The 15,771-nt window shown below is 38.4% G+C and overlaps 1 protein-coding gene across 1 annotated transcript in view; it reads right to left on the bottom strand.

Moving 5' to 3' along the window:
* Nucleotides 1–15,771, bottom strand: part of EDIL3 (EGF like repeats and discoidin domains 3) — a 322,466-nt gene that overhangs the window by 23,723 nt on the left and 282,972 nt on the right. The window contains exon 9 of the mRNA XM_070743064.1: nucleotides 5,009–5,164. Coding sequence (XP_070599165.1) covers nucleotides 5,009–5,164 — 156 coding nt within the window. The remainder of the gene's footprint in view (nucleotides 1–5,008; nucleotides 5,165–15,771) is intronic.

Genomic DNA, 15,771 nt, shown 5'->3' with positions numbered 1-15,771 from the left:
CCTAGCATTGCAAAAACAGAGTGCTTCGCTGGCAACGGAAGTCCGGAGGTGAGGTTTCCCAGCGAGGGGAGCCTCAGTGAAATCGCAGCATCGCAAAAACACAGAAGTCCGGAGGTGGGGTTTCCCATGGAAGGGAACCTCAGGGGAATCCCAGCAGTGCAAAAACGGGCGCTTTGGCTGGCAAAAGGTGTGAATTTTGGGCTTGCACGCATTAAATCGCTTTTCCATTGATTCCTATGGGAAACATTGTTTCGTCTTACAAACTTTTCACCTTAAGAACCTCCTCCCGGAACCAATTAAGTTTGTAAGACATGGTATCACTGTATTTGTTATTTTACAATATTGTGATAACTGTACTGAACAATAACTGTTTTCTTTGTAATTCACTATGCATTTATGTATTTTATTATATATATATTTAAATATTTTTCCATAAAAGTGATGATAGATATAACTAGAGTCCAAGAAGGTCTATGGTAATAAAAAGGTTAAAAACTCCTTATGTAGCATAAGGACAGGCAGAGAGAAAGCTGGCCAAGCTTTCAAAATTCCTGTTATTCTAATTTACTGTAATCAGCAGCATTCCTGGTATCCCTGCTGTGCTTGCTTCTTTCTTGACCTTGAGCAGTTTTAAATGAGTACGACTGTAGCAATGCTTTAAAAAAAAACACACCCCACCAGCAGATTCTTTGAATTATATTTTTAAAACAATGCTCCGTTCTTTGAGATATACTGATACAGAGAACAGAAAAGCACCAGCTTCTTACATTACTTTTATTGCAAAAATTCCTCTGGGTCTCACAACCATGTAAGCAATTTTTCAGCAGAAGAATAAAGAGGTCATCAGAGTTCAGTACCTCATTTAGAATGTGTCTAGGCATTCACCAGAAGGGCAAAGAGATTGTGGACATTAAAGGAAGAGATATCAGCAAGAAAAGTAGGTATTGCCAATGTCATGTGTTTTGGTTTTATTTTTTAGTTATTAGACATAGCTGTGAAAGCTGATCATCAGAAAAGCTAAACAAAGATAAAAAATGATGCTTGTGAATAGTATTCTAGAAAGAAAACAGTTGTACCCTGGACTACAAGAAGAACAAATAATCCAATGCTAGATGAAATAAGAAAAGAATGTTCACTGTAAAGAACTAAAAATCTAATATTTTGAAAACAAAATGTGGCAAAAATCTCTGAAGAAGAAACATACTTTAAAAAGTGGAAAGCAATAAAGAAAGACACAAAATATATAATTGAAAATAAATATTGAAAGTTATAAGAACTCGGATAGTTCAAAGTTTCTAAACTATTAAACAAAAATCTAAGATTTGGAGGGAAACGAGGGAGAGAGGTATGAAATATTTTTTCCTGTTAATCATCTGGCAAATTTTGCTAGCCATTTGGGTCACACTCCTTTTGTGAGAGCTATTCATTAGCTCAAAAAATATTGGGGACTTCTGACCTAAGCTATTGGGACTAAAGTAGAAGGTGAATAGTTTTTTAAAAACTGCTTTTAATGAATCTTAATGGTTGAATTATGTTGATTGTTTAATTTGAGATATCATTCGGTATGCCACCCAGAGTCACATGCAAATGAGATGGCTGGCTATATAAATTTAATAAGTAAACAAAAAGAAGATAAATCAAAATTATTATATATTATATGAATTCTTCCAGATGATGTGTGAATAGTTTGAGAAATATTTTTCAAATCATTATACAGTGATACCTCGTCTTACAAACGCCTCGTCATACAAACTTTTCGAGATACAAACCCAAGGTTTAAGATTTTTTTGCCTCTTCTTACAAACTATTTTCACCTTAAAAACCCACCGCCGCCACTGGGATGCCCCGCCTCCGGACTTCCGTTGCCAGCCAAAGCGCCCGTTTTTGTTCTGCTGGGATTCCCCTGAGGCTCCCTTCCATGGTAAACTCCACCTCCAGACTTCCGTCTTTTTGTGATGCTGCAACAGAAGTCCGGAGGTGGGGTTTCCAAGCGAGGGGAGCCTCAGGGGAATCCCAGCATCGCAAAAACACAGGTCCAGAGATGGGGTTTCGAGGACTTCAATGTTTTTGCGATGCTACAATTTCACTGATGCTCCCTTCCCTGGGAAACCCCACCTCCGGACTTCCGTTGCCAGTGAGCTTGTTTTTGCTGGGATTCACCTGCTGGGATTCCCCTGCAGCATCGCAAAAACACAGAAGTCCAGAGGTGGGGTTTCCCACGGAGGGGAGCCTCAGGGGAATCGCAGCAACACAAAAACGGGCGCTTCGGCTGGCAAAAGGGGTGAATTTTGGGTTTGCACGCATTAATCGCTTTTCCATTGATTCCTATGGGAAACATTGTTTCATCTTACAAACTTTTCACCTTAAGAACCTCGTCCCGGAACCAATTAAGTTTGTAAGACAAGGTATCACTGTGTGTGTGTGTGTGTGTGATATATATATATATATATATATATATAAAATTACATGGGGCAAAACCCGAACTCAGAACTCAGAATATATATATATTCCTTCAGAATATATATATATCCCTTAATTTTCAAATTCAGCAAAAAAACATGTGACATATAGAGGCAAATAAGGAGCTGTGATGTTCCTTCAATACACCAGGGTGATTCGGCACAAAAATATGTAACCCTTCCCTGGTGCAGAGCTGAAGGGATTGGGTACTGTAGCCTAGAGGATAATTCTCTGCTTTACAAGGCAAAGGTTGCAGGTTCAAGTCCCAGTGGGTATGGCTAGCTGATGAGGCCAAAATAAGGCCGAAATAGATCTATCCTAGTCTCCCTTAATTTTCAAATTCAGCAAAAAAACCATATATATATATATATATATATATATATATATATATATATATATATATATATATATATATATGTTAAATGTTTTTAGCTGGAATTTTAAAATTAAGGGAGACTAGGATAGATCCATTTCGGCCTTATTAGGCTAGCTCTCTGCTTTACAATGCAGAAGCTTCCCAGATCGAATCCCAGTAAAGAAAGGGTGTGGCTAGCTGATGAGGCCTAATAAGGCCGAAATGGATCTATCCTAGTCTCCCTTAATTTTAAAATTCCAGCTAAAAACATTTAACACATACAAAATATAGTTTGTCGGCTATAAATATATTACTGCCTTGCAGTGGCCCTGGGTTGGGCCTAGAGGCAAAAAAAGGAGCTGTGACGTTCCTTAAAAATATACCAGGGTGATCCGACATAAGAAAATATATATATATATATATATATATATATATATATATATATATATATACATATATATATATATATATATACATATACATATACATATACATATACATATACATATACATATACATATACATATATATATATATATATATATATATATATATGTAGATTGTTCTGAGTTCGGGTTTTGCCCTGTGTAATGTTTTGCATGTCTATGCGACGTTTCGGTGAAATCACATCCAATCAAAGATTGGAACTCCAGCCTGATGATGGTGAATGTGATTTCACCGAAACGTCGCATAGACATGCAAAACATTACACAGGGCAAAACCCGAACTCAGAACAATCTACATACATATACCCGTGAAAATTTACGAAAACAAATATATATATATATATATATATATGTAGATTGTTCTGAGTTCGGGTTTTGCCCTGTGTAATGTTTTGCATGTCTATGCGACGTTTCGGTGAAATCGCATTCACCATCTTCAGGCTGGAGATTGGAACTCCAGCCTGAAGATGGTGAATGTGATTTCACCGAAACGTCGCATAGACATGCAAAACATTACACAGGGCAAAACCCGAACTCAGAACAATCTACATACATATACCCGTGAAAATTTACGAAAACATATATATATATATATATATATATATATATATATATATATATATATATCAAGAATAGTCCTAAAAATGCGAGTTCCAGGTACATACGTGAATGATGAGGCAGCAGCCATCTCGATCACCGGAACATAGAAACTTTAATAAAAGAGGTGGAGGGGCACAATTTAAGTCTAACATAGAGGACAAGGGGGGATTAGAACAGTGTAGACCTAGGACGAGGACATGGGTAAAAACATTGCAAGAGCAGACATGTACCATTATAAAAAGTAACAACGACAATGGGGGGAAGAAAGGAATACCAAACACCTCCGAAGCATTGCCTCACAACTCCACCCCCTCCCTTGGGGAGGGAAAAAGGCAACAGACACGAGTAAAAGCGGCAGGTCCCCCTACAGCCAGCAGGATTAAGCCTCACAATTCCACCCCCTCCCTTGGGGAGGGAAAAAGGCAACAAACACGAGCAAAAGAGGTAGATCTCCCTTCAGCCAGCATGATTAAGCCCACAATTAGGCTTACCGCAGGGGGGAGGGAAGGGTGTGGCCCCGTGACGCGGGCAATGAGCAGACTGAGTAATGCTTTATAAAGATGTTTGTCTCCCACGGCATTTTAAAACTCTGACGAAGTTAGCAGCACGCTAACGAAAGCTAAGTGGTTTTATTAAAGTTTCTATGTTCCGGTGATCGAGATGGCTGCTGCCTCATCATTCACACATATATATATATACATATATATATATATATATATATATATATATATATATATATATATATACATATATATATATATATATATATATATATATATATATATATATAATATATATATATATAATTTGTTTCAGTATATATGTTTTAGTTCAAACCACTATTTAAAACATTGAAAAGAAAATTTAAATAAAAGTTTTTCATATAGCAATTTTTATTATTCATTTAAATGTTATGTTTGCTGTTTAAATTTGACAGTTTGCACATATTACTATTAAAGTATCAGTAAATGTCAGTATATTTATATTAATTTTTGCATTGACCTTTAACCATGAAACCTCAACATGAACATGTCATAAAACCATACAGCATATAGTAACCTGCAGCTTACTAGCTTAGAGAATGTCAGAGTTGAAGAATGCTACATCAATGCCTACTGTATATTCAAAATATCAGCCATCTTGTTACCTTATCTTTTTTTTGCTTTTCATCCTGATATATGGTCCAGTGTTGTCCATCATTGCCATAGGCGACTTTATAGGAACCCACAAACTGAACATGACCAAAATCTTTAGCTCCTTGAGTAATGATGCCAGTTACTTTTGTAGGGACAAGCAGATCAATCTACAAATTAAACCAAAATCAAATGTAGGTTAGAATAACTTGAGTTTTCAGACCTTAAAAAAATCCTTAAAATATATTGCTTTCTTTATCAGATGATGAAAGATCTGACTGATAGAAGTAAAAGAAATTTTCCATGGAAGCAGAGTAAAGACGCTAAGACATTGTATGGATTAAATAAAGGGTCACTTTATTAATTAACATAAATTTAAATAGCGTAACTTTAAATACGTAAATTTAAATATTTAAATTCAACTATAACTAAGGACCTGCAGAAGCCAAAACTAACGGGGTGGAAATTCCTGCGAGTGGGTGTTCGCTTTGGGAATCTGCTGAGCAAGGAGGAGGTCCCATTCGGATCTCCCTTAAATAGGGCGATCTGGGACCTCTCCTTGGGCCCAGCAAGCAGTGCGCCCCTTTGGCATGCTGCCAAAAGCCGAACTTCTGGTTTCACCGGAAACCGGAAGTTCAGGACTCCGCAGCGTCCCCCTGCTCCAGGGGCAATTTCGGCGGGCGGTTTAAGCCACCGGTCATGCATGTGTCAATGTTTTGGGTTAATGGAATGAATACTTAAAAAAATTCTAACTATGCAAGATGGATAAAATTTTAATACAAAACAATTTTTCTTGTTCAGTTACCTCTATTTCTTGGCTATAAAATTGGGGGGGGGGGAAATTCCTCAAGTTGCATTTTTTATCCTTTTTTGCCATCCTGTTTTCTATATAAACATTTTTACAATTTTTATGAAATTCATTCTTATAAAAATAATTATTTATCTATTATTTGGATTTATATGCTGCCCTACGCCCAGAGGACTAGTATTTTAAACATTAACATTATTGCAAGATTTTGGCTAATGATCTAAAACCTCCTTTTCGCATGGAGCTTTGTGTCTTCACATTCTGACCCACCCCACTGCTTTGATTAGTAATTCAGTAGTTCCTACTGCTACCACATATATTAAACCTGGTATATTAAAATATGGGGCTCTTGTACCACATGCTATTTTTCTAGTGATTGAAATGGAAAGAGTGAAATAATTCCTATAGCAGTATTTCCTGACTATGCAATCAGTAGTTTCCATGTTTATTTTGGAGGTAAAGCAATATCACACAATATAAAAAACAAAATTTAATTTTAATAAAGGAAAATAAAAATTGTAATAACACTTTTAATTTTAGTAATCAGAATGCTTTACCCTTTGAAGAAGGAAATATGGAACTATTCAAAAATTAAAGGAAAACACCAATTTTATTGAGAAATTTTAATAATAGTATTCCAAGCAAAACTAAATATGGGACAAACTGCTATAAAGAAAAGAGGACATGCTATAAATAGATTGCAATAGCATTTTCATTTATTATTTAAAATAATAATTGCTGAAGAAAATTATTTCTTTATGCATAACCTGAAATATTCATTCAGTTCAAGGAGATCAAACCCTGATCTCTTCTAGCATTGATGATGTTACCTAGTTTGGTGATGAAACATCTACAAGAAAAAAAACAAGCTCAGAAAGCACGAAGGACCCCACATAAGACTTGCTCATCACAGAGAAATAAATATCAGAAAACAGAATAATAAACTTGGAAGGGAGCTTGGTAGTAGTGGGTTCTGAATTAGTTTGCTACTGCTTCATGTGCGTGCTCATCGCAGGCCCAGAAGTGTCCGAGGCGATGGTGGAATTTCCCTCTGTCACTACTGGTCTGAACCATGAGCAACCCACCGCTGGAGCTTGGAAGTGTTCCAGTATAACTCCTTGCTCAAACCAGAGACCCTATACCATTCTGGACAAATGACTGCCCAACCTCTTCTCTCTTTTTTTTTGGAACTTTTTTTTCCCCTCCACCATATTGCTTCTTAAAAGCCTCCAGTGATGAAGCATCAAAAACTTCTAGAGACAAGCCATTGCACTGATTAATTACACTCAGTGATAGTAAATTTTTCCTTAATTGTAGGTAAGACATACACAGTTACAACAATTCATTGTATGCTTTAGCCTCCTGTCCCCTAACCAACTTCAATTGTTGCTTCTCTGCACTCTTTTTCAGCATTTTTAAAAAAATGTAAATTCATTTACAATTCACCATTTAATTCTTCAGAATTAGTATAGGGAGTTTCTGTTCCTCTTTATTAAAGTTTATTGCAAAACCATAACCAGAAGTAAACAGATGAATTTACAGCACCACTATAGATTCTTCTTCAAGCAGTTACAGACAGTACAGAACAGTTAGTTTTATTTCAACAACAGACAAGCACAGAGTGGGCAGAGATGCAGAGTGGGCCATGCCCAGCCTTAAGCTTAAATTTCAATTTTGATTCTCTGCACAGACTCAGAAGTGTTCAAGCTCCCATTGGCTGATTTAGTTGCTGTTCTGCCGGCGTGTCCCAACCGCCCGTAATTACAGGGTAATTAGTCCAGAAAGACACACACTACATGATAGAAGGAAAACCAAAAGTCTTTATCAACAGAAAAGCAGAAAAAACTCCCTTTTTAAATGTCTAAGGGATTTTCTGGTACACACAAGGCACAGGTTAAATGCAATCCAATTTCTCACCCAGTAACTGGGAAAAAAGATTATTAATAGCACACTGCTCTTTTTATCTGTAATTACAGCAGCCCCACCCAACCACAAGTGACCTCACTTATCTCCTGTAATAATCCTTCAGTTGTTCTCTCCTATGCATCACTCTTCGCATGCGTGGGACTTTCATAAGTTCTTGTTCAGAATCCAGGGATGATAAGGAAGATTGATCTCCTCCTGGGCTGTCTGCCAAACTCTCCTCTTCCCTGTCACTCACACTTCCTTGGTCAGAGGAGACTTTGTCATCAGATTCTATCGGGAAAAAAACAGGCCTGTGGCATGTGGATGTTTCCCCCACACCCACCTCCACATTCCTTGGGGCAGGAGCTGGGTCAGAGCTAAGTTGCTATGTCTATTCATTGGCTGACCTTGTTACCGTGGGCTCTCTCAGTTCATGAGTATCTTAATAGTCTTTATTTTACGTGTACTTTTTAAAAATAGAAATTCCAAATTTTATTCCAATTCTCTGCTATCCTCTCTTTTCTCAGCCTCAGCCCAGTATTTCTACCTTCATTAAAAAAAAAAAAAGTCTGTCTCTCAAATAGAGAAAGGAATTAATATATTGCCTCCATCCATATGACAGAGAGCTGTGTCACATAACATTTGTACTGGGAAAGCTTGCAATTTGAAAGCAGACTGACATTCTTAACATATTTGTTTGTCAAGAGATTATTAAGCAAAACTGCAGGATATTTTCCCATTATTGAGTACAGATCTAGCAATTCTGGTCATTACCAATTCTATCAGGACATCAGAAAAAAAGTTAATGTGTTTCTCAGTATTCCCCACAGTTTTAATGAGAAGTTGATTCAATTTAAATAACTGTACTTCATACATATGCAATCCACAATAATTAGTGCTGTTTATAACCCATTAAAATGATAGGAAAATAATCTGGTTTTATCTCTTACTGTCTGAATCCTTTGTAAATAAAATATTCTCATTCAAACTGCAGTATAATTATTTTCAATTTTCAAATTAATTGTTGCTTGTTTTAGAATTAAATACACTCATTTTATGCAGTATAGGTGCCCAGTTTCTAATTATTATAAATAAGCAAGTAAATATGGACGTTTGCTTACTTAATTTTACAGTTCACTTAATTGTAAATGTTTCTAAACAGTGTTTGCTGAGAATTAATATTCTTAGTTATAAACAATGCCTGACTGAGGGTGTGAAGCTCTTTTATCTAATTACAAAGTCTTACTATAGACAACTATTTAAAGTTACAACTGCCAAAACATCTTAGAGAGATATTTACATGAGTGAGATTCGAACAGTTGACACAATATTCAGATATGGGAGATTCCATTCTATACCCTATAATGGACATCTCTGCATTTGTGGAGCAGCAGAGGTTGAAGACCTGACTCATATCCTACTTAATTGTTGCCAGCATAAGAGGGTGAGAGACAGGTAGCTTGGTCTATATACTAAATGAATTATCCATTACCTGATGCGCAGTCAGAATTAGAAAACAATATTTATTATACCAAAGTATTTAAGCAAAATAGTTTTGTTGAGATTGGCATATGTGGGAGTGATTGGGGTAGATTGTAGGGGTGACACTGAAATATACTTTTCCCATATTTTATTTAACCATATATTAAATTATTGTATTTTATTCCAATTTCATTTAAAATCATTTTTATTGGGTTTTAGTAATACAGTGTTCCCTCAATTTCTACGGGGGATGCGTTCTGAGACAGGCCGCGAAAGTCGAATTTCCTCGAAGTAGAGATGCGGAAGTAAATACACCATTTTTGGCTATGGACAGTATCACAAGCCATCCCTTAACACTTTAAACCCTTAAATTACCATTTCCCATTCACTTAACAACCATTCACTCACCATTATTACTGGTACTCACCATTGAATAAGACACTTAGTGATCCTGATATTTATAAACATAATTATTTATTAACAATAATAATTATTTTTGTTATTTATTTGCAAAAATTATTAGTTTGGCGATGACATATGATGTCATTGGGTGGGAAAATCCGAGGTATAGGAAAAAAACCGCAAAGTATTTTTTAATTAATATTTTTTGAAAAACCGTGGTATAGGCTATTCGCGAAGTTCGAACCCGCAAAAATGGAGGGAACACTGTAATTTGTGTTTGAACTCTTCACTTTGATATGGCCCATGAGCTAATCAATAAAGTCTTCCTGAAAAGTTAAATTTAGCAGCATTTTTTATCAGCAGTGTTGGTGCTGATTCAGTTCAGTTAGACAACTACGCTAAAAAAGAGAAAAGTGGTGATGGAAGAGATAATTTTGTGGTCCTCAAACCTCCTCAGAGATGAGTTTAAAGGATTCTTACTGGATAAGCAGAAATTGCTAGACAAAGGTGGCTCCACACAAATCCAGGTTCTAAGTCATATAGACCTTTAAAGAAGACAACTCCCACTTTTAATTAAATCTGGAAGCAATTGACAACAAGTGCAACTTTCTCAATAGTGGCAGTGTCCAAAGGAAATCCAAATTTAGTAAGTGCAGCATATATGTATTGTTTGTGTATTTTGTCAAGTGGGGTTTCAACATCTATTGAGAAAATTACAAATTTAACCTTATATTTATTCAAGTCCTTTAGATTTATAACTAATATTATGCTGCTTGCCTAGTTTTTATTAATCCTGCTGAATCATTGTTAATAACAAATGATATCATTTGCTAATAGATTAGCAATAATCTATGCTAATATTTGTAATATTTGTATCAATGTTAATAACATTGGTGTGATCTTTACTTGCTTTTAATATAACTGTAATATAGAGGTTCCAATAAATGCTGGTGATAAAATTCAAATATTTTATCAAATATTTCTTTTTACAGGTGGTAATTTTGTCACAAAAAAATCTATAAACTTTTTATACAACTCAATAGGGAGTCCATCTAAACCTGATGTTTTACCACTTACTGTTTTCAAAATTATTTGTTTAATCCCTTCCTTAGATAGTGAAGCAAAGAAGTTATTTTTGTATTTTATCTAAAAATGGTAGGTTATTTTTATTTAAAATGGGTTCTATATCTTTATTTGACACAGTCTCTGGTTTACTAAATACATGAATACAATTTTAAAAATTAACAGTTTATATCCATAATATTTTATACATTTTATCTTTTTCACCTTTAATAATTGGAATCTTTTTCCTATCATTTTTTCCATTTCAAATTATTAGCCAAGATACTACCAGGACTTTTGCCATTTTCCCAGTATCTCTGTTGTAAATATGTTAGCTTGAAATCTGTCTGCTAAGATTTTATAGTAGTTAATTCATATTTATTTCTCTGTGTATTTCTATACAAACCTATATATGGGGCATCTAACAATCTGTGACCATAAATGTTTCTGTTTATCTTTCAAGTAATTTTAGCTTTTATTTTTAGTCTTAATCTTATATGATAAGCATTAAGTTCACATTAAACACATTTATAACATTGCTATTCAAAAATTTCCTCATTAGATATTTCTGAATTAAAACATTGCGAGGTCTCTGCCTGCATTTGTTATACCATTTTTTTGCATTCAATAAGTAGACATTAAAATACCATTTTCTCAAGATCTTAACCTGTTTCTGAAACACATAATTTGAAGTAATTGAACTATGATCAGATATATAACAAAAATCAATATTACTCAGTTGAATTTAATGACGTGGGCCTTTCCCGAGTTCCGTCAACTAAACAATGTCGTTTGGCGGGACCCAGGGGAAGAGCCTTCTCTGTGGCAGCCCCAGCCCTTTGGAACCAACTCTCCCCCAGAGATTAGAATTGCCCCCACCGTCCTTGCCTTTCTTAAGCTTGTTAAAACCCACCTCTGCCATCAGGCATGGGGGAATTGAGATATTCTTTCCCCCAGGCCTTACAATTTACGCATGGTGTGTTTGTATGTATGATTGGTTTTATAATAAGGTTTTTTTTAGTTGTTTAGTATTGGATTGTTACATGTTGTTTTTTATCACTGTTGTTAGCCACCCCGAGTCTGCGGAGAGGGGCGGCATACAAATCCAATAAATAAATAAATAAACAAACAAACAAACAAATAATCAAGCTTATTTTCTAGGTTTTTTAAAGTATGAGTCAGAGTGCTAAACATACTTCGCTCTTATTTAACATACCGTATATACTCGAGTATAAGCCGACCCGAGTATAAGCCGAGGCACCATTTTTTGGCACAAAAACTGGGAAAACTTATTGACCCGAGTATAAGCCGAGGTTAGAAAATGCAGTGGCTACTGGTAACTTATAAAAATGGAAAACAATAAAATTACATTAATTGAGACATGTTTTAGAATATTTATTTTAAAGAGGGTAAACAATATTTATTTCAAAGTGGGTAAATAAAAGCAATCTGATATTTACAATAAATTAAATAAAATTAAATAAATTAAAAAGTAAAAAAAGTAGTTCAATCAGCAACCAAGCTAAAACCTATGAGTCAAAATCCCTCAAAACAGTATTTTAGAGACTTAATTTTTCTCTCTATAATCCAATGATAAAGTAGAGAGAAGAACAAAACAATATTTTTACAAATTCAAATTGCACAATAATTTCACAAAATTCTTTTTCCCATCTAAGAATAAAAGATTTTCAGAGACATAAAAATTGCATAACATTCTACCAAACTACCCCAAGCCATGCAGCCAAGTTAATTACTGAGTAAATTTATGTACAGAATTGCATATTAAATCAACTCTTTATTCTGAGTTAAGCCTTACAGATTTCAATAGGACTTACTTACAGGCAACTGCACAGATGGACTGCAGTTTTAAGCATATCTATCAGCAAGTTCCCAAAAAACTGAGACTTATTCTGAGGTAAATCCACATAGAAATAACAATAGATTTAAATCCAAGAGGTAAATATTAATATTATTTAACACTAAAACTTAATGCTAAGTGAGTACAGAAATGCTAAACATCTTAAGTATTCATGAATCTCTGGAGTAGAAGAAAGCAGCATAATGTATCTTATTTTTACAATCTACTGGCAGGCTAAAATTAGTACGATTGTATATTACTTGTACCATAACAAATCTACAGAATGAATCCAACAAAGCCCTTAAAAAGTACTCAATTCCTTTTTCTTTTTCTTCTACCCTTCTTCCTTCTCTCTCTCTCTCTCTCTGTCTCGCTCTCTGTGTCTCTTGAGAGAGAGGGGGGAGGGAGGGGGGAACTTTATCAAAGTTCTATAGAAAGGAGACTTTGAAAAAAAGCAGAGAGAGAACTTACCTCAAAATCTAATCAGGGAATTAGTGCAGTAATTGTACAAGCTGGAAACTTTGCTGGACCCGGGGAAGGGAAGGCAGCTAGCTGCAAGACAGGAGCTCCAAGAGGGAAGTAAAAGGGGGCTCCGAGTGACGCAGCAAAGTTGCCAGCCAACTTCTCTGACCTTGTAATCCTCGTGGCCGAGGTTTTGCAGGCGCTGTTTGCCTGAGGGGGGCCGGATTTCCACGCCGCCGGCCGGGGGCTCCTTCGGGGTTGCCTCCGCCGGAGAGTGCTGTTGCTGGGGCTCCTGGTGGTCCCGAGATGGGGCGCGGCGGGCTCCGCGCTGCCCCACGCTGAGCGCCCTCCACGTTGCAGAACATCCCGCCATACTTCTGGCGGGGCACTTGGTCGGCGGTGCCCGGGCGCGCCAGGTAGACGGGCAGATCTTCCTCCCCCGCCGCCGCGGGATCCGGCCGCTCCCGGCCTCTCCGCCCGCTGTGAGAAGACATGGCCGGGAGTCACTGGGGTAAGTCAAGCCGGCGACTCCGTCTGCGAGGCAGAGAAAGAAGGGCGGACGGGCGAGAGACTTCCCGGGCGCCGCTGGCTCGGCTCAGGCTGCTGGGAGGGAGGGAGAGAGAGCGCTCCTTTTCTCTCTCTCTCAGTCATCAGTCACTCCGCGCCTGAGCCGAGCCAGCGGCGCCCGGGAAGTCTCCCGCCCGTCCGCCCTTCTTTCTCTGCCTCGCAGACGGAGTCGCCGGCTTGACTTACCCCAGTGACTCCCGGCCATGTCTTCTCACAGCGGGCGGAGAGGCCGGGAGCGGCCGGATCCCGCGGCGGCGGGGGAGGAAGATCTGCCCGTCTACCTGGCGCGCCCGGGCACCGCCGACCAAGTGCCCCGCCAGAAGTATGGCGGGATGTTCTGCAACGTGGAGGGCGCCTTCGAGAGCAAGACGTTGGACTTCGCGGCGCTCAGCGTGGGGCAGCGCGGAGCCCGCCGCGCCCCATCTCGGGACCACCAGGAGCCCCAGCAACAGCACTCTCCGGCGGAGGCAACCCCGAAGGAGCCCCCGGCCGGCGGCGTGGAAATCCGGCCCCCCTCAGGCAAACAGCGCCTGCAAAACCTCGGCCACGAGGATTACAAGGTCAGAGAAGGGGCGGAGGAGGGGAGTCTCCCCCCGGCGAGGGATGGAGGAGGAGGAGGATGGGTGGCTTTGCGAGCATGGCTGAAGGGGGGGTGTTAAAAGACGCCGCCTTACTCCAGATGCACGGGTGTGGAGGGGGATGCTCGGACCGTTTGCCGGAGAGTCAATCCCGCCCTCCCCGGGGGTGATGTGCACTAGACGGGAGCGCGGAGAGAGACTGGCGTGCTCCGCCCCAAAAAGCATCTTTCCGTCCTCCTGAACACTACAGAGTTTGGATATTGGGTGGGGGTGGGTGGGGTGGAGAGAAGATGTGGCCCCGCACTTCTATCCGGACTGCACCGAAGGTGTGGCGGCTGGCGAAGTGGGGGTGGGTGGAGGTTGTGTGCTTTAGTGGCGGTTACAAGCAGGGCGCTCTATTTCCCGAGGTTTTTAATTCTTTCCTCTTGACGCATGAAAAAAACCCCAGTCACTTAATTATACGCGCGGGGCGTTTACTCTGAGGCGGGCGGCATTTTTTAAAAAATAAAAGTTCGAGGAATCTTGTGGTTTACAGGGGTTGAGTTTTCTCCTGGCAGTTTCCCCGATTCGCCCCTCGTGTGTGTTTTGCAGCTGCCGGGCTCCCGCGGTGCGCCCTCTTGTGGTCACCCGGCGCCCTCTTGTGGTGACCCGAGTATAAGCCGAGGTCGGGTTTTTCAGCCCATTTTTGGGGCTGAAAAACTCGGCTTATACTCGAGTATATACGGTATATATCCTTTGATTAAGACACACACACACAAACCAGAAGGAAGAGGAGGAAATGAGAAAGCAAAAGGAAGAGCTTTCAAGAGAGGCACACAATCTTCCATTTCCTTCAAGACTTCTGCTATTGGCACATGACACTTGTCTCATTAACCTTGAAAAGGTATGGCCTTTAGCGGAGAAAATTTACCCAACCTGCTTTAGATAACACATGGGATTTGCTCTTTTAAAAAGCTAAAGCAGCTGCTATTAGAATGCTGAAAGCTTTTCAATTTTTAAAATCCCTTAAATATTAATTAAGAGTTCCTTGTTCTGAATTCAAACAAGAAGCACTTTGAATGTCAAAGCTTCATTAATGTCACTTATATTGCTATTAAAATTATTAGCAAAAAGTTTTCTTTACGCCATTAGGTTGAAAAACATTGCTACATCAGAGCAATACCTTTATGAGGCAAATAAGTGCATTAGGCCAATTCAGAAGTATAAATAAAAAAAAAGGAGGGAAGGAATGATGGAAACTTTTAAGAGCTCTAGGACAAAAAAATGGGGAGGGAAGTCATAAAATCTAATTTACGGCAGAATTAAGGCAATCTATCTATCCCAGGTAGGTTCATTAACTGGAAATTGCATTATATATTTCTCTCCTGGTAGAAAATTGGAAAATTAACATAAAATATACAGGTGAAGGAGGTAGTGAAATTCTTCTCTGGGGAGAGGCTTGGGAAGGAGGAGGAGGTTACTGGTAAATATATAACAGTGGTTTGGATACATTCTTGGCCAGATTCGGCAGAGTTTAGAAAATGGTTCATCTTCAATTATTTATAAAGGATCTTATTTAAGTAATAAGTCATTGAAATAAGAGCTTAACTTCAAAGAGTTAAAAAAAGAAAATAAACCCCCATATAAAGTCCCTTGGAGAGAAATTTATATTTG

The sequence above is a fragment of the Erythrolamprus reginae genome, chromosome 2 (genome assembly GCF_031021105.1).
Source record: "Erythrolamprus reginae isolate rEryReg1 chromosome 2, rEryReg1.hap1, whole genome shotgun sequence".
Lineage (NCBI taxonomy): Eukaryota > Metazoa > Chordata > Lepidosauria > Squamata > Dipsadidae > Erythrolamprus > Erythrolamprus reginae.
Note: the sequence above shows the minus strand (reverse complement) of the source record. Positions and strands in the feature narration are given on the sequence as shown.